At 47.4% G+C, this 18,987-nt stretch overlaps 1 protein-coding gene across 1 annotated transcript; it reads left to right on the forward strand.

Moving 5' to 3' along the window:
* The first annotated feature begins 34 nt into the window (after window positions 1–34).
* On the forward strand, window positions 35–18,917 carry smad10a (SMAD family member 10a). The gene is made up of 12 exons (XM_077008191.1): window positions 35–392; window positions 3,556–3,796; window positions 6,589–6,763; window positions 7,801–7,824; window positions 7,967–8,185; window positions 8,686–8,895; window positions 8,986–9,084; window positions 9,188–9,241; window positions 9,563–9,746; window positions 11,105–11,273; window positions 11,792–11,930; window positions 15,562–18,917. The coding sequence occupies exons 2-12, from the start codon at window positions 3,560–3,562 to the stop codon at window positions 15,771–15,773; spliced, it is 1,722 nt and encodes a 573-aa protein (XP_076864306.1). The 5' UTR covers window positions 35–392; window positions 3,556–3,559; the 3' UTR covers window positions 15,774–18,917.
* The last annotated feature ends 70 nt before the right edge of the window (window positions 18,918–18,987 follow it).

Genomic DNA, 18,987 nt, shown 5'->3' on the forward strand with positions numbered 1-18,987 from the left:
CCACCTTAAAAAAACAGTCGCGCCGATATGTCAATCCAGACGCGACCCAGACAGCCTCGGCCTGGGGGCCCAGTGACGAGAGCGGCGTCCTCATTGGCTGAAACGCGCCGTCCCTTTGAGACTCGAGCCCCCATTGGCTGGAGCCTGGCGAGACGCTCACGCGCACAATGTCCACCCGCTTTTGTTATTGTAGCGAGCGCGAGGACGAGAGCGAGAGAGGCTTCGGGGGCGCGAGCGGGATGCACGCGCGGAGACGGCGAGGCTGAGTGTCCGGTGTCGACTCGGATAGAGACCCTTAGAGCCGAACGGGGACGCGGGCCGGGACCCCACCTCACTGTCCTCGTTCCGACCCACCTCTGGTCGGCTTTTCCCCCCAGTAACCTGCCCGATGTGTGAGTACAGGCAGTTTATTAACGTCGCACGGCTTCTTATCGGCACGCCGGCCATCGAGACCGGGCGGAGATGAAGGTGGGGTGGAGGTTTGGTGATGGGGTGATGGTGGTGGTGGAGGTGATGGTGGTGATGGTGGTGGGGTGATGTCTAACGTGCAGAGCCGTCTGCGTGGACACGGGTGTCTGTCGTAGCTCCAACCCCGTCTGTGGCATGATAGTCCGCCGAAATGATTGGTTTTATGCGTGTACATGGTTCATATCCACTCTGAATAAGTGAGCTACGTGTACGTGTGGTATGTAGGTTCATATCCACTCTGAATAAGTGAGCTCCGTGTACGTGTACGTGTGGTATGTAGGTTCATATCCACTCTGAATAAGTGAGCTACGTGTACGTGTGGTATGTAGGTTCATATCCACTCTGAATAAGTGAGCTCCGTGTACGTACGTGTGGTATGTAGGTTCATATCCACTCTGAATAAGTGAGCTACGTGTACGTGTGGTATGTAGGTTCATATCCACTCTGAATAAGTGAGCTCCGTGTACGTGTACGTGTGGTATGTAGGTTCATATCCACTCTGAATAAGTGTGCTACGTGTACGTGTGGTATGTAGGTTCATATCCACTCTGAATAAGTGTGCTATGTGTACGTGTACGTGTGGGATGTTGGTTCATATATCCACTCTGAATAAGTGAGGTACGTGTATGTGTGGTATGTTGGTTCGTACGTGTACGTGTGGTATGTTGGTTCGTACATGTACGTGTGGTATGTTAGGTTCATATACACTCCGAATAAGTGAGGTACGTGTACGTGTACGTGTGATATGTTGGTTCGTACGTGTACGTGTGGTATGTTGGTTCGTACGTGTACGTGTGGTATGTTGGTTCGTACATGTACGTGTGGTATGTTAGGTTCATATACACTCCGAATAAGTGAGGTACGTGTACGTGTACGTGTGATATGTTGGTTCGTACGTGTACGTGTGGTATGTTGGTTCGTACGTGTACGTGTGGTATGTTGGTTCGTACGTGTACGTGTGGTATGTAGTTCCATATCCACTCGGGGATGTTTAGACTGCGGCCTCCATGACGTCATATGACCATATATGGTCATTCGTGGGTCTGCAGAGCAGTGCACACTTTGAAATTGTTATTACTTTACAGAAGATCAGAGGTGTAGATTGCTGTAATGTTCAGCGATCCAACAGGTTCTGATTCTGGCTCTGGATAACCGCAGCACCAGGTGACAGAATTACTACCGTATGATCAAAATTACTGGTAATGAGATGAAAACCTTGTGAGATCTTTGATACTGTCAGTACCTACGGACCACTGTGACAAGAGGTTGTGATGAATTGCTGGGCATTTGTGGCATAAATAGCCTAGGCCCAGAATGATAGCCTTAGACTAGTTCTGTTCTGTGGCTGGATGGGTCCTGGATAAAGAACCTCTTCAAGACCCGGCAGCTGGCTGGTTAACAGCAGTGTACATGATGTAATAACGCGGTAATAAAATGGCCTTTTTCTCTGTGCAAAGCTTGAAAGGGACTGTAAATGTGAACAAGATTTCTGCAGCCAGCACTGATGGTCACAGCCAGGGCAGGTCTTTAGTATGTCTGTATGATTTTATCATGTAGGTGTGTTCCCACCAATGATGGTCACAGCCAGGGCAGGTCTTTAGTATGTCTGTATGATTTTATCATGTAGGTGTGTTCCCACCAATGATGGTCACAGCCAGGGCAGGTCTTTAGTATGTCTGTATGATTTTATCATGTAGGTGTGTTCCCACCAATGATGGTCACAGCCAGGGCAGGTCTTTAGTATGTCTGTATGATTTTATCATGTAGGTGTGTTCCCACCAATGAACAGCATGTTACTGCATTATTAGTTTCTACATCTTGCTGTAGCTTGTACTCATCCTGATGTTTAAAGTTATTACTTTGACCCCATGATCTATGTGGTATATTCTGTCCAATCCCAAATAAGGTGTCAGTTTTGAGTTCCACTGTAAGTGTTTTTAGTTTCATTATGACAAATGTACTGAAAGGGCCTGCAGCTTCTAGGTCCTCTTGGGTGAGAAGGTATGTTGGTATCCTGTGGTGTGGTCCTGTAGTGCAGTCCTGTCATCTAATGACACAGTCTGGTCACATGTTCCATTTCTGTGGTGTGGATCTTTGTAATTATAATTTTAAAATAGTTATCTGTTCTGTCTGTATGTGTATTGTGATTCTTTTTTAAAATAAAGAAAAAAATTCAGAACGAATGGCATTTTCCAGCAAGCGTTAACTGTAGCTCAATCGTGTAGCCTCTTAATCGTCGAAGGGGTGTGTCGGCTGCCGTGTGGAATTGGGGTTCCTTGTGCGTTTCTCCCTCACCTGTGGTTAACCGGCGGGCGATACGCGGGGTCCGTGGCGTTTAGGGTGGGAGTGGGCGGTCTCTCGGTGAAGATTATGCCCGAGTGTCAGTGGGTTCTTCGGCGTGAGTCTCCATGAGGCCCCTGGCACGGCCGAGCGAGAGCTGCGTCGTCTCAGAGCGAGCGAACCGACGGCAGCCGGTCCATTTGCAGCTTCCGAACGAGCTCGACTGTCCCGCACGGAACCGACAGTGCTGTCGGCGGAGATGTAAACCGACTGTTTACCGACTGAGTCTCCTTTGAACTTTTTTTTAGTAGAAACTCAACCGTTCATGGATTCTCAAGGTTCTTGGCAATCTGTGAGGAGGTGCAAACATTTGAATGGAATCAGTGAAGTGTGTTTTAGATCCAGTGGGTCTGCGAGTGGAAGCCCTCCACCTGGACCACAAGGTTGCACGCTCATAGAATCTGAGGACTTGGGATTTCTAATGTCTGCCTCTCATCTCTTTCCAGAGACAGATGATGATGTATTGTGTTAACTCGTCCTCTGGCTGTTGGGGTCTAGTGCTTTCTCGCTATATTTCACCAACACACTAAAAAGGATCGACGTGACACTAAAAAGCGGCCACCTACATGAACAAGAGCAAAACCTGAAACGGCTCTGCTGACAGCTCTTTAGAACCTAAACGTGAAGATGTCTGGATTTTAAGATCTTTCATTTATTTAGCTGTAAGTTGACTGTGTACAGGCTGGTGAGAGGTGTGTTTGTGTGTGTGTGTGCGTGTGTGTGTGTGTGTGTGTGTGTGTGGAGCAGCAGGATGTCGGTGAACCCCCCCAGCAGTAGCGACGCCTGCCTCAGCATCGTGCACAGCCTGATGTGCCATCGGCAGGGCGGCGAGAACGAGGGCTTCGCCAAGCGCGCCATCGAGAGCCTCGTGAAGAAGCTGAAGGAGAAGAAGGATGAGCTGGACTCCCTCATCACCGCCATCACCACCAACGGCGTGCACCCCAGCAAGTGTGTCACCATCCAGAGAACCCTGGACGGACGCCTCCAGGTGAGACCTCCGCCCCCCTGTCCTCCAATAAACGCTGCCTCCACCCGAAACCAGTGTTTATGACCTCAAACACCTCAAATAGAGCAAACCTCTCTTCAGTTTGCATAAAAACATAGGTGCACAGCCAGAGATAGCTGAGGACTATTGTGAACCAGCGAATAATATACGAGCAGCCTAAAGGGGGACGGTTTCAGGAATTCAACGTTTTTTTGTGTGTGTAGTGTCTTTAATGAGCCTTTGGGGCACTTTCAGTCAGTGTGTAAGGTCTCTTATTTGAGCCTTAAGGGCTCTTACAGCAAGCATGTATGCACTCTTAAACTGGCCTTAGGGGCACTTACAGTGTGTGCCTATGGATTTATAGGTGAGCCCTAAAGGTGCTTTCAGGAAGCACATATGGACTCTGCTGTGGTTTTAGCAGGTAAGGGGCGTGTTGGGCTGTGTGCAGCTGCTGTCAGATGGGCGTGGCAGTCTGACTTGGCTCCGCCTTATACCGGGTGTTCATGGGATGTTTTTTAAATATTTGAAATACATGGTATTTGTATGAAAAGTAGCACTAGGCTGTGTTGATATGGTGTAGGGTGTGCGGTACATTTTAGAAACCAAGCTTCACATTGAGGATTTGTGGGTTTTGTGATCCAGATGTGTTCAGTATTTAGTGATGTGGTTTGGTTGTTTTGGTGGTTTGATGCTGGTTTAATCTGTGGTTTAAAGGGCCGAGTTCTGTGGAGGAGATACAGAATCTGTCTAATGTCACTGATCCTGACTCTCTCCAGTCTTCAGTGTTGAGTTGCTGCTCTGTGTTTTATGGCCTGGAGGTTGTTTATGGCTTGTGCTGGTGTTTGTGGTTTATCTCAGGCTGATGGAGTTCAGTTGTAGTCAAATGATGTGACGTGGTCTTCAAAAGCCTTTGTTTAGCTTCCACTTATCAGTCATCATATTTGTGTGTGTGTGTGTGTGTGTGTGTGTGTGTGTGTGTGTGTGTGTGGCTGCTGGCTGTCAGTAGTAAGCCTGTGGTAATGGTGGCTAATGTGGTGTGACCTCTGACTGAGGGCCGTTCCTGTGAGAGAATGTGATACTTCAAAGAGCTCACCAGTGCTTAACTCACCAACGGCCCTTGCCAGTGGTGGCCATGGTGACCGGTTGATTGACAGCTACTCCACACAGATCTGGTAATGAAGAAGTTGTGTGCGGCTTGAGTCCGACATGAGGGATCAGAGGGAGAAAGACTGGAACATTATCTCACAGTTCTGGTGGAGGGAGGGAGGGAGAGAGGGAGTTTTTGTAAGAGACTGAGCAATATTTTGTCTGAAATAGGAAAGGAGCGGGGTTAAGGGAAAGGGCGGAGTTAAAGGAAAGGGCGGGGTTAAGGGAAAGGGCGGAGTTAATGGATAGGGCGGGGTTAAGGCAAAAGGCCAGCTAATTTTCTTTCTGTGGTGCTGTTTGCACTTTCTGTTCAGTACACATGATGTTTCAGCTTACAGAACAGCAGAACTCTGGGATGAATGGTACATATGTGTGTTTGTATAATGTATGTTTGTGTGTGTGTGTGTGTGTGTGTGTGTGTGTGTGTGTACTAAATTCAATCGATCCTGTAGGAATAGAGCTATACTGCTGAGTGAAGACATCGTCTCACCTTTGGTGACCTTCCTTAGAGCAAATGATTGAAAAGATGAGAGAGAGAGAGAGAGAGAGAGAGAGAGAGAGAGAGAGAGAGGAACTGCATAGAGAAACCAGTAAAAAGCAAGCAAAGAAACAAGAAAGAACACACACACACCGTTTTCCAGCGTATCTCCTGGTTCTTGTCTCTGGTTTATGTTCTAAGGGTCTGTGCAGTGGGCTGGAAATGGCTGCTGGGTTAATGGCAGAAGCAGCTGGTTTGTAGTGCCATGTCTGTCCCGCGCTCTGGCATTCAGACATATCACACAAACACAACCATGTAGATGCACACACACACACACACACACACTCTGCTGTAGCTTAGGGCACACTCTGGAAGAGCCACATCCGGTGGTTGTTCAGGGTGCAGGCTGTGCTTAGACCTGCGTGATCTGCTGTATGACCTTGGACGGTGTGTGTGTGTGTGTGTGTGTGTGTGTGTGTGTGTGTGTGTGTGTGTGTGTGTGTGTGTGTGTGTGTGTGTGTGTGTGTGAGTGTGTGTATGTGAGTGAGTGTGGGAATGTGTGTGTATGTGAGTGTGTGTGTGTGTGAGTTTGTGTGTATGAGTGTATGAGTGTGTGTGTGTGTGTGTGCGTGTGAGTGTGTGAGTGTGTGTTCCTCCACTCCTGTCATGCTCTCTCCTCTGACTTATTACATTACATTTGCCAGGCCGGTTTTACCCCTGAGGTGATTTTCCTCGTACGGGGTTATGAGCCTCAGGTTCAGCATGTCAGCTTTGGGCTGCGATAAGAATTAGGAGACGCAAGCATATTTCTGTACAGCCAGTAATGTAAGAATGTAGGATGTTAGCGATTCATTAGAGAGGAATCTAATGCCTCGAAAGCCCGTCGTTTCTGTACTGAAGTTTTGTGATTACATTCAGGAGTTTAGAGGGTTTGGGGGAGGGGTGGTTGGGTACTAGGCAATGCTGGAGGTGGGGTGGGCGGGGACGAGGGCGGGGCCCTTAGATCTCTACGGTCTCTGCATTCTCTCTGCACCCAGAAATTTGTGGACCGCTCGTGTAAAGGGGTTTCATCCTCTTCAGGGTATACGTATCACATACCTGATACCCGGTTCATTCTGTCAGACCTGTGTCAGTTGCTGTGTTTATAGCGCCCTCTCCTGGGTGTGTGTAGGTGGCAGGACGTAAAGGCTTCCCCCACGTGATCTACGCTCGCCTCTGGCGCTGGCCGGACCTCCACAAAAACGAGCTGAAGCACGTCAAGTTCTGCCAGTATGCCTTCGACCTCAAGTACGACAACGTGTGCGTGAACCCCTACCACTACGAGAGGGTGGTGTCCCCCGGCATCGGTACGCTTTCTTCCCGCCGTATCCATCCCGTCATGCGTTCTCCTAAACTCAGCCTCTAAGGCCCATGTGCTCCGCCTCTAAAGACCATAATTAGCATAAACGTATGCACCTTACCAGTCCACTTTATTTTGGTAACGACACAGCTGATACACAGCAGACATCAATAATTGATATACATGGATAGCCACCTATACAAAGGAATGAACCATTGGTGAACAGTCTATACTTTTAAAGGAATGAACCATTGGTGAACAGTCTATACTTTTAAAGGAATGAACCATTGGTGAACAGTCTATACTTTTAAAGGAATGAACCATTGGTGAACAGTCTATACTTTTAAAGGAATGAACCATTGGTGAACAGTCTAAACTTTTAAAGGAATGAACCATTGGTGAACAGTCTATACTTTTAAAGGAATGAACCATTGGTGAACAGTCTAAACTTTTAAAGGAATGAACCATTGGTGAACAGTCTAAACTTTTAAAGGAATGAACCATTGGTGAACAGTCTATACTTTTAAAGGAATGAACCATTGGTGAACAGTCTATACTTTTAAAGGAATGAACCATTGGTGAACAGTCTATACTTTTAAAGGAATGAACCATTGGTGAACAGTCTATACTTTTAAAGGAATGAACCATTGGTGAACAGTCTATACTTTTAAAGCAATGAACCATTGGTGAACAGTCTATACTTTTAAAGGAATGAACCATGGTGAACAGTCTATACTTTTAAAGGAATGAACCATTGGTGAACAGTCTATACTTTTAAAGGAATTAACCATTGGTGAACAGTCTATACTTTTAAAGGAATGAACCATTGGTGAACAGTCTATACTTTTAAAAGAATGAACCATTGGTGAACAGTCCATACTTTTAAAGCCTAAATGACTTAAGCTGGTTGTGGTTAATCTGTCAAGATACGTTTGATGTCTAATTTGCTGATTGGTGATCTTAAACTCCTATTGGCTGTGTTGCTCGGGGTGATTATACTTCTAATGGACCTTCTTCTCTCTCTGTCTCTCTTCTGCTCTGAAGTGGGCCTCAGTCTTCAGAACACTGGTGAGTCGTTAGCCCTGCGTATACAAACGCTGCCTATAAATCATCGTGCTTTTGGGCACCATGGTTTATTAGCAACGGTTTCATCAACGTTCACGCTGGATCTGGTGTGTTTTGCTCTGTTTCATGACGGCTGTGGTACCAGGTCCCTCCGGCAGGCTGATTAAGGAGGAATACATTCATGACTGCATTCAGATGGACGTGCCTCCGGGTCTCACACCCCAGCCCGACCACCAGGGGGCGATGAAGCTCCCGCCTCCGGAGCACTACGGCCAGCCTCTGCCCCCCTTGCAGCTGCCCCCAGAGCCTGCGCGGGGCCCCCCACCCATCACCCTCTACCCCAGCATCCCCGTCTCCCCCACTGGTAAGACCAGCGCGGGGCCCGCTCCGGAGAACGGGAGAACTCGGGGCAGCTTCTGATGACGTATTTACGGCATTATGACTGCAGCGGAGGGCCGGATGAGTTCTGGGTTGAAGTGCTGCTCGCGAACTGTTCTCACGTTCTGTTTCCCACCACTGTTGATATTGTTGAATGCTGTCCCTGGCCCCTCCGTGTCCCAATGTCCATCTGTCCCTGTGCCCCTCCCTGTTTCCCTGTCTCCATGTGTGTCCCTGTCTGTTACTCTGTTACTGTCTGTCTTTTCCTCTGTATTCCTCTCTCTATCAGTCTCTCTCCCCCTCATTCTCTGCTTTCTTTCCCTCTATTTGTCTCTCTCTCCCATCCCTCTTTCTCTCACTCTGTGTCTATTTCTATTCTATGCCCCATATTTCTGACTTAATATGTGAATCTTTCTCTCTGCCCCATTCTCTCTCTTTTTCTCTCTCTTTCTCTCTCTCTCTCTCTCTCTCTCTCTCTCTCTGTAGCGTCAGGCTCTATGATATCCATGCAGGGTGGTCATGGCGAGGGCCTCCTACAGATCGCCTCTCCACAGGGTCAGGTCATGACCCCAACGCCTCCTCCTTCCACCCCCACGCACGGCCCCCCCCAGCCCCCTGCCCCCCAGCAGGCCCCCCCCAACCAGAGCAGCTACAACGGCTCCAAACACTCCACCCAGACCCAGGGCTCCTTCCACAGTGAGCACCGCACCCACACACACACCCACACACACACACACACCGCCCGGTATGCCCGGCTGACGTCTTGTCGTGCGTGAAACGTTTCAGCTACGTGGACGGGCAGCAGCACGGCCTCCTACACCCCAGCAGGACCCCAGCAGCAGAGCGGGCGAACCCACCAGCCCCCCCTCCACCACCCCCACTTCTGTAAGTCCAGCGCCGCCGTCCGGACCGGCCCGGTGTGGCTGCTGTTGGCGCCATACGCCGTCCTGATGGTGCTCTCTCTTCTTCTCTCTCTCCTTCTCGTCAGGGTCTCAGCACCACAGCTCTTCAGCGTTCCCCACACCCGTCTCCAACCACCCAGGTACACCAGCAACACACCGCGTGGGTGTGGTTATTCATAGCACGTTGAAACAGATGTAGACACACACCGCTTTTTTGGCTTCCCTCTTTGTTCTCTCTCTCTCCTTTTCTGTGTGTGTGTGTGTGTGTGTGTGTGTGTGTGTGTGTGTGTGTGTGTGTGTGTGTGTGTGCTAAACTGAAAACCTACAATGTGGGATTAAACATACATAGTGTGCATTCAAATCTGAGCTCATGGGCAGAGTTAATTCAGCACGGTGAAATTTGCTGTACACACACACACACACACACATGCACATATCTGATCTAGTTTTTGGCTTCGCAGGGCCGGAGTTCTGGTGCTCCATCACGTACTTCGAGATGGATGTGCAGGTGGGGGAGATGTTTAAGGTGCAGGCAAGCTGCCCCGTGGTGACGGTGGATGGCTACGTAGATCCTTCGGGTGGAGACCGCTTCTGCCTGGGCCAACTGAGTAACGTGCACCGCACTGACGCCAGCGAACGCGCCAGGTCAGCCAGGCGTGTGTGTGTGTGTGTGGGTGTGTGTGGGTGCGTGTGTGTGCGTGTGTGTGTGTGTGTGTGGGTGTGGGTGCGTGGGTGCATTTTTGTACACTTTGAGGACAATGTTGTCCATTTGAAAGTACTTGGAAATGCATCTGAATTCCTCTTGAGGCCACAGAAACGACATGTTTATGTTCATATATGTGAAGAAGATTCTAAGATCCCAGAGTACATACAGTACACTGCAGTTAAGGATGTAGCCGTGGTACATGAGTTCTGCAGAGAAGTGTTTTGGACAGAGGTACAGAGGTCATATATGAAAAATTGTACACACTTTCCAGAGAAACATGACATTAGTTGAGAACATAAAGTGCTTGAGAAGTTCTAGGTGAAGCCAGTTTACGTTCAGCATGGTAGATGTTTAAGAATATTCATTCCACAGAGCTCTATCGTTCTTACTTTAAACAACCACGAATCCCTTTGGTGCTGAATTTATGTCCTACAAATAAAACTGTGGCTAATATTATACTTAAACACTTCAGAATCCTGCAGGACTCCACAGAGACCACATCCCATTTTAAGGATCCTCCACTAGTCTCCTACAGACGAGACTAAAACATCAAAGATATGCTCGTTACGTGGAAGATAAATCACCAGTCAAGTAATAACTGATGTTTTGTAGCCTGCAACAGCTCTACATGTGTTACATGTACATTTATCAAACACAGCTACTAAAATAACCAGCCCTCAAGAAACATCTGAATCACCCATTACTCCAGGAGTTGGAGATGTAACGTACATTGGTGCACCATTTGAACACCTTATGATCAGTTGAACACCATAGAATAATGCATTGTGCATTAATGATATATCTGTTTGCATTGCCAGTTGTTGCTATGGCAGCAGTGAAGTGAGGAAACTGGAGGAAAAAGAAATGATCTTCACTCGTGGAACTTTAGATCTTCAGCTCTGTTATTGATGGATGACTGTTGTGATGGAGAAACCTGCCAATCTGAACATAACCTGTTTTCAGCTCCAAGAATCCCCAAAGCACCTTGCTTGCAGAGCTGATGAAGGAACTCTGTTCAAAATGCCCATTTTTGCCCTTGACTACCTCTACACTCTACACTGCAGCTACACTGTGGGGGAAAAACAAAACACAACACAACAAAAAACCTAAATAATACAACATGAACAATGTCCTCATGAGGTATAAATATGTGGGTTTGTGTTTGCGCAAGTGCACATGTATGTGTGTATGCATCTGTATGTGTGTTTGTGTGCCTACTTGTGTATGTTTGTGCACGTGTACGCGTGTGTTTGTGTGTCTGTGCACGTTTACACCGGTGTACACGTGTGTGTGGCAGGTTGCACATTGGTAAAGGAGTGCAGCTGGAATGTCGCGGCGAGGGAGACGTGTGGATGCGTTGCCTTAGCGACCACGCCGTCTTCGTCCAGAGCTACTACCTGGACCGGGAGGCGGGCCGGGCCCCGGGAGACGCCGTTCACAAGATCTACCCGGGTGCCTACATCAAGGTGAGGAGAACACAACCTGTAGGATTGGAGCTGGGATCAGGATTAGGTTTAGTCTGGTTTAGTGTCAGGATCAAGGTTAAGGCTAGGGTCCTCAGAGTGAAGGGTTTGGTTTTTAAAGATACCGTGCGGGTAGATAATGCCAGAGTCTGTCCAATATGAATCCTTTAACCTGTGGTTTTTCACCACCAACACATTAGTGTTGCTTCAGCTGTGGCCTGGTTTATAGAAGCTGCCAAACAGATTCCTGCAGCAGTGCTGTATTTAGACACCGCTGTGTCCGTGCTGTGAGCCACAGAGCCGAGCCCAGAATGGAAGCTCTCAGCCCGGCGCTGCTGATGTCAGTCCTAAACACTCACGCAGTGCACAGCAAATATTGTCAGTATGTGAGGATTCACCCTTACCTCCCCAATATGTCTGATACCGCATGACTCCGATCCTTCTATTTTTAAAAGAGTGTTTGTGTGTGGTGTATATGAACAGGTCTGTCATGGGCAGGTGTGTTGTGTGTTTGTGGTCAGGTGTTCGACCTCAGGCAGTGTCACCGTCAGATGCAGCAGCAGGCCGCCACTGCACAAGCAGCTGCTGCAGCCCAAGCTGCTGCCGTCGCGGGGAACATCCCGGGACCGGGCAGTGTGGGGGGCATCGCACCTGCTATCAGTGAGAACCACGCCCGCACTGCACACACACGAAACACTGCATATAGACACACACGCACTGCACACAGACACGCCCGCACTGCACACACACACGAAACACTGCACATAGACTGCACACACACGAAACACTGCACATAGACATGCCCGCACTGTACACACACACACAAAACACTGCACACAGACACGCCCGCACTGCACACACACACGAAACACTGCACATAGACACGCCCGCACTGCACACACACACGAAACACTGCACATAGACACACACGCACTGCACACACACACACAAAACACTGCACACAGACACGCCCGCACTGCACACACACACGAAACACTGCACATAGACACGCCCGCACTGCACACACACACAAAACACTGCACACAGACACGCCCACACAGCACGTAGACACGCCCACACTGCGCAGGGACACGCGCACACACACGCCCACACTGCACACACACACACGAAACAGTGCACATAGACACGCCCACACTGTGCAGGGACACGCCCGCACTGCACACAGACACGAAACAGTGCACATAGACACGCCCACACTGCACACAGACACGAAACAGTGCACATAGACACGCCCACACTGCACACAGACACGAAACAGTGCACATAGATACGCCCACACTGCGCAGGGACACGCCCGCACTGCACACAGACAGGAAACAGTGCACACAGACATGCCCACACTGCACACAGACATGCCCACACTGCACAGGGACACGCCCACACTGTGCAGGGACACGCCCGCACTGCACACAGACACGAAACAGTGCACATAGACACGCCCACACTGCACACACACACACGAAACAGTGCACATAGACACGCCCACACTGCACACAGACACGAAACAGTGCACATAGATACACCCACACTGCGCAGGGACACGCCCGCACTGCACACAGACAGGAAACAGTGCACACAGACATGCCCACACTGCACACAGTCATGCCCACACTGCACAGGGACACGCCCACACTTCACAGGGACATGCCCACACTGCACACAGACACACACAACACACAGACACGCCCACACTGCACAGAGACACACCCACACTGCACAGGGACACGCCCACACAGCACAGACACGCCCACACTGCACAGGGACATGCCCGCACTGCACACAGACACAAAAACAATGCTCAGAGACACGCCCGCACTGCGCAGGGACACACCCACACTGCACAGGGACACACCCACACTGCACAGGGGCACGCCCACACAGCACACAGACACACCCTTAGTGTGCTGGGAAACGCCTACACTGCACACAGACACGACCACATGTTTATTGCGTTTCTTGTTGTGAATTATTTTGATTATTTTTTCATTAATCAGAAGAGGTGCTTAGCTCAACTACTGGACCTTTATTACGATTAAGTCTTAATCTGTTAGATTCTCAATTTTTTGTCAAATGGAAAGCAAGTTGTTATCATGAGTAGTGTAATTTCTACTTGAATTCTCTGTACAGGTCCCCCCCGGGGCTGAGTTTAGCTGTGGACATTTGGTGTGTGGAGAAATTGTAGTGTGTGTGCTGTACTTATCCAGAACTATGATGGAAAGGGGGCTGACCCTTTCAGTAAGTGTTTGGTATGGCAATACATCAGCAGATGATAGAGGGCGATTGGAGAAGGTGCCGCACTTCTAAACTCGTCGGTTGTGAACTCCCATCCGTTGCCTCTGGATACATCAGCAGAATGGAAAATATGGCATTAAATATTCATGCAGATGGTTCACCCCTAGCACAGTACCTTTTTAAACTGCTCCCTTCTGGTAAAAGGTTACAGAGCATCTTATGTAGGACATCTCCGTTCCATCACAGCACGTATCCTTCTGTCATGCTGTTAAACTCCACACCACCAGTGTTAATAATGTTGTATATTAATGAATCTTTATATTTTCATGTGTGTCTATGTCTTTGAGGGTTTTTTTTATGGAGTGGATGTCAGAGTTGTGGATGCTTGTGTTTGAGCACCACTGAACAAGCTCCTTTTAGTACTGAAAATCTGAAGTATTGAAGCCTGGAGCTTGAGGACCTGGTTTACCCTATAAAGGTGCTTGAGTGATGTTGGCCTATTCGTTTCCAGGAGATTGGAGGACCACAAAGTATTTGTAGCTGTCTTCCAGGTCTGTTGTATTAGCCTTGTGGAAGCTCAGATCCCTCGGTCCTGATCACTTCTTCAGTGACCACACTTAAGACTGGATGGCTTTCCTAAGTCCTGCTGTAGATCCTGGTCGGGTGGAGATGACTGACGCTAGCACTGCTCCTGAACCTGTTCCCACTCTTATTATCAGTCTGGCTGAGAAGATTCAGGTCTGTGCGTAACAGCAGTATGGACAATACATCTTCTTGGTACTGGATCATCTTGGCGGTAATTTTTGAGTTAGCTTCTAATGATGTCATCTATTGTTTTGAGTTAGCTTCTAATGACGTCATCCAGTGTTTTGAGTTAGCTTCTAATGACGTCATCTAGTGTTTTGAGTTAGCTTCTAATGACGTCATCCAGTGTTTTGAGTTAGCTTCTAATGACGTCATCCAGTGTTTTGAGTTAGCTTCTAATGACGTCATCTAGTGTTTTGAGTTAGCTTCTAATGACGTCATCCAGTGTTTTGAGTTAGCTTCTAATGACGTCATCCAGTGGTCCTCTGAAGGCTGGGTGAACACCGGATGGTCTGATTGACTTTATACAGAGAAATCATCCAGCTGTGTGCCGTTGAGTCGTACATTTTTTTGTAGTCAGTCCAAAGATTGCTTAGGTTGGTGGGATCGGTCCTGGAGACCTGATGGAGCTTGCTGTCAGTAAGGGGTTCTTCCCTGGTGGAGCCACTGGTGGTGTTACCAATCCCACTCTGAGCAATGTTCATGTACTTACACATTTGCTCATTCTGGTTGACAGCTGGTGTTCCTGATCATGATGTGGTCAGGCGGATTATTGGTTTGTGGTTGGATGGTGCTTGGTCCTGGTTGGTGGTCCATCAAAACCTGTACTGCCCTGCCTTGTGTGAGCCAGCCTGGATGGGAACCAGTAGTTTCCTGCCGGTCCATTTGTTCTGCTAGTTAGACATGCAGAGCTGTTAATTTACTTAGTAAATTATGGATCATACCAGGCTTAGGTGATGTTCATTTCTTCATATCTGTTGTTATAATGCTGAATGGTTCTTGTGCTGAGAGAATGTGGTGCTCTTCAACTCTTCAGCACGGAGCACTGGTGTTACGTGATGATTCATTCTCTCATATGTTCCTCCAGTATGGTTCGGCTTCAGCTCTGACTCCACAGCCACAAAACTCAGATACTTTGGAGCGTTCATTGATGTTGATTCGTTTGGGCATCTCCGGAGTCTGAGTGTTAACCTTTGTTCAGCAGAACTTTAGATTCCCTTGTGGATATTTAATTGTATATCTTCTGTAGCCAGGCACCAGGCATACACTTATGACTGATTTTCGCCGAGATAACTACTTCTCACACACACACACACACACACACACACACACACACACACACACACACACACACACACACACACACACACACACACACACACACACACACACACACACACACAGAATGAGTGAAGTAGTTCGTAGCTCTCATGGTGATTTCTGTGTGCTGCAGGTCTGTCTGCGGCGGCCGGTATTGGTGTGGACGACCTGCGGCGTCTCTGTATCCTGCGCCTGAGCTTCGTGAAGGGCTGGGGGCCCGACTACCCCCGCCAGAGCATCAAACACACCCCCTGCTGGGTGGAGGTGCACCTGCACCGCGCCCTGCAGCTGCTGGACGAGGTGCTGCACACCATGCCCCTGGCAGACCCCGGCCCGTCCAACTGAGAGAAGGGAGAAAGATCCACACACACACACACACACACACACACACACACACACACACAGAGCCCATATTTTACACACTACAAAGCAGCCTCAGTTTCTCAGTTTTGCTCTTTATTTTCTATGCTAATCCACACGCACCCTCTCACTCCTCATTTCTATGGAATTGCTCCTTTTCGAAGGGACCTGAGACTCTCCTTCGCAGAGTGGATGCATGAACTTTGGATTAATGCAAGTTTCCACAGGGTTGATTGCGGATTAAGTTCAGGGAAATAGCTTTACTGTCCGTACACCTCTCCAGCATTGCATATCACCTTATTACAGTAATAAAACACTACCAACCGCAGCAAGTTTGCAATACTGAGAGGGAACACTTTTAACCTTGTCCCAAGACAATGGGTTTAGGGGATCAACTGACCAATGGTATTACCACACACACACACACACACACACACACACATTCTAAGGTGACTGGTATGCTGTAGGAGCCTGCTATGACGCTTCTGACCCCCCCCTCACATGGCTGCCAGCACTCTCCCTGCAGGGTTGCTGGGGCGTGTCCAGGGTTGCCGGGGCGTGTCCAGGGTTGCCGGGGCGTGTCCTAAGGATCCCAGAGCTGCAGCCGGTGTGTTGTTTTGCTCGGAAACACACTAGAGGAGTCTGGACAACACGGACGGCACAGACGTTTCGCCTGAGTGATTTAAAGCCAGCTCGGCGGGGACAGATTGTTCAGGAACTCTCTCAGATGTTTGTACTGCCGGACATAGAGCATAATGAACCTCCGCAACGGAACCATCGGATTCACGTGGTCCCATCCCGTTGTGGTCGTCCACGCCGGCATTGCTGGTCCTACGATCTCGTTTATTTTCATACCAAAAAAATAAAAACAAGAAAATAACAAAAGATCAAGAAGAAAACAACATTGTTCAGCTTTAAAATGGTGGTGTTAGTAACCGTGGTGATGCCGTTTTGTGTTTGTAACCAAATCGTTTGCCATGTGGTGTACGATTCACCAAAAGCCAGAATACCTCATCATAATCTAGCATGAACCCAGTGGAACTTTATATGCCAAAATATGTCTAATATCCTTCACTATTTGCTTTCATAAACTCACCTCATGCTTTGACCAAATCAGTATCAGGGGGTTCAGGTAAAGAAAACGGTATGGAGGACAGTGTTACACCCACTAACTGAATGCAACCCATGATCTTTTCTTTCTTTTAGCTTGAAAGTCTTGTGAGTTTAATTTTCTATGCCAGTGTTTCCTGTACTGCAAGGTGCGGAACACTTTTTCCACGCTACAGATCCATAGCAACTCCGCTCTCTCAATGTTGTAGCCAGTATTCATTTAGTCAGCCTGAAGACGCTGTTTATCTGAAGTACTGTCAGTTTAAAAGATGTCCTGAGCTGTCCTGAGTACTGGATGTCCCGCGTTGTCCCTTTCAGTCTTTAGTTTAGAGCAGCGGTCACCCGCACGATTCCAGGAGCTCCTGTCTTCTCACAGGTGGTACTTCTAAGGCAAGCTCACCCCAACCAACCATTCAGGGTTTTTGGATCTTCACGAGCTGACGCATGTGTGTAAGAGCAGATGTTCGAAGACTGGAGAGTGCTGCTTATACAGGAACTAATGCCATTGTGAGGGAGAGACCGTGAACATCAGAGTGTTTTAATAAGCTAATGAAAATACATATAGCAGTTAGACTTGAGTAAAACAGTATTTTTACAGTGTATGTGGTCAGATAAACACTGGCATAATTATCGCAGATTATGTCACTATAATTATGTGAATTTATAGGGAGACGTAGACCTCAATTGTATTTGGCTTTTGCGTTTGTTTTGTTTTTTTGCATAATAATCTTTGTGCCTTTCTTCTGTTGTAGAATTCAGAAATCACGTAAACTTCGAGATTGTATCTTGTTTCAGTCCTTTTCACTGAATTGGTTTTTGGTGTGTTTGGTTTATCACACCAACAATGGCGCCCCTAGTGTGTACGGAATGTAACTGCGTCACCTCTCTCCCAGTTCTAGAGAGCTTTCAGGTTTCATTTATAAAGGTTCCCTCCTAACAGACCACGCGTAATCGGACATCGCAACTGACGTTGTCTCCCAGTCCTTCTGCAGGGTGGACCATCTGCTGGCTCAGGTCATAAAGACAATTACAAGCCTTTAAATACAGTCACACTATTTATGCATTTCGCCTTGTTGTTATGTTTTTCTTTTTTTTTCGAACATTAGTTACTATGTTGTTGAATTTAGGTGTCAGATATGCTCATTGTTTGGTGAGTGCCTTTGTGCTGTGTTGCACTGGGGAAAACGAAACCTTTGGTTACAACCTGTACTTTTAAATTCAGATTTCAAAGGCTTGCATTCTTACGTGCAATTAGTGATGAATATTTTTCTTTCTCTGAGCTTGAAGTCTGCTTCAGCAAATTCATTCAGCTCTGCTTTAACCTGTACATAACATTTAATACACAAATTATTAGTGTATTAACATGTAATTTAGTGATTTTAAGATGGAAGACTATTATAAAATAGAACTAGACTAGATTTAAATTCCAGTACTACATGGCTTGCTTATTGCTGTATCTGAAAAACGAGACCCATTTGAACACATTAACCACTGATATTAGACAATAGGCCAAACAGTTATTGTCAACATTGTTTTGCCTTAAAACCAGGTGAATTAAGAATCCTACAGCAGCAATTGTCATCAGGTCAAAGTTTGTTTCTTTTTAATACCGTAGATTGTCACCTCAGATTCTGAGAGTTAGCTCTTTCTGCACTAGTTATCCTAGAGTATATTTGGTGTTCTATTGTACCCAAAATAGAAAAGTTCCTTTAGTAGACCTGATTTCTCAGGAGGGTAGCAATTTTCAAAACTCAACTGTCTACCCCCTTGCAACTTCCTTTATAATGTAACATGATTTAATCATGTGAGTCAGTAAAATGACAATCATTCAACTGGAAAATGAGATCTAAAGCATTCCGTGTATTCTTACAAGTATTTATCAGTATGTTATCTGGTGTGAAAAAAAAATACTATTTTATTGATATTGTTCAATTATTGTTGTAATTATAATTATTTTATTGTTAAAGGACATTCTGCTCCTGTATGTTGACTGTACACCAAAGTTAAGTAAAAAATCATTTTGATACAACTCTTTGGCATTGTAATATTTTAAGTAATATTTTCTTACTTTTATTTTTAGCTATGCAAT

This window comes from Brachyhypopomus gauderio, chromosome 6, assembly GCF_052324685.1.
Source record: "Brachyhypopomus gauderio isolate BG-103 chromosome 6, BGAUD_0.2, whole genome shotgun sequence".
Lineage (NCBI taxonomy): Eukaryota > Metazoa > Chordata > Actinopteri > Gymnotiformes > Hypopomidae > Brachyhypopomus > Brachyhypopomus gauderio.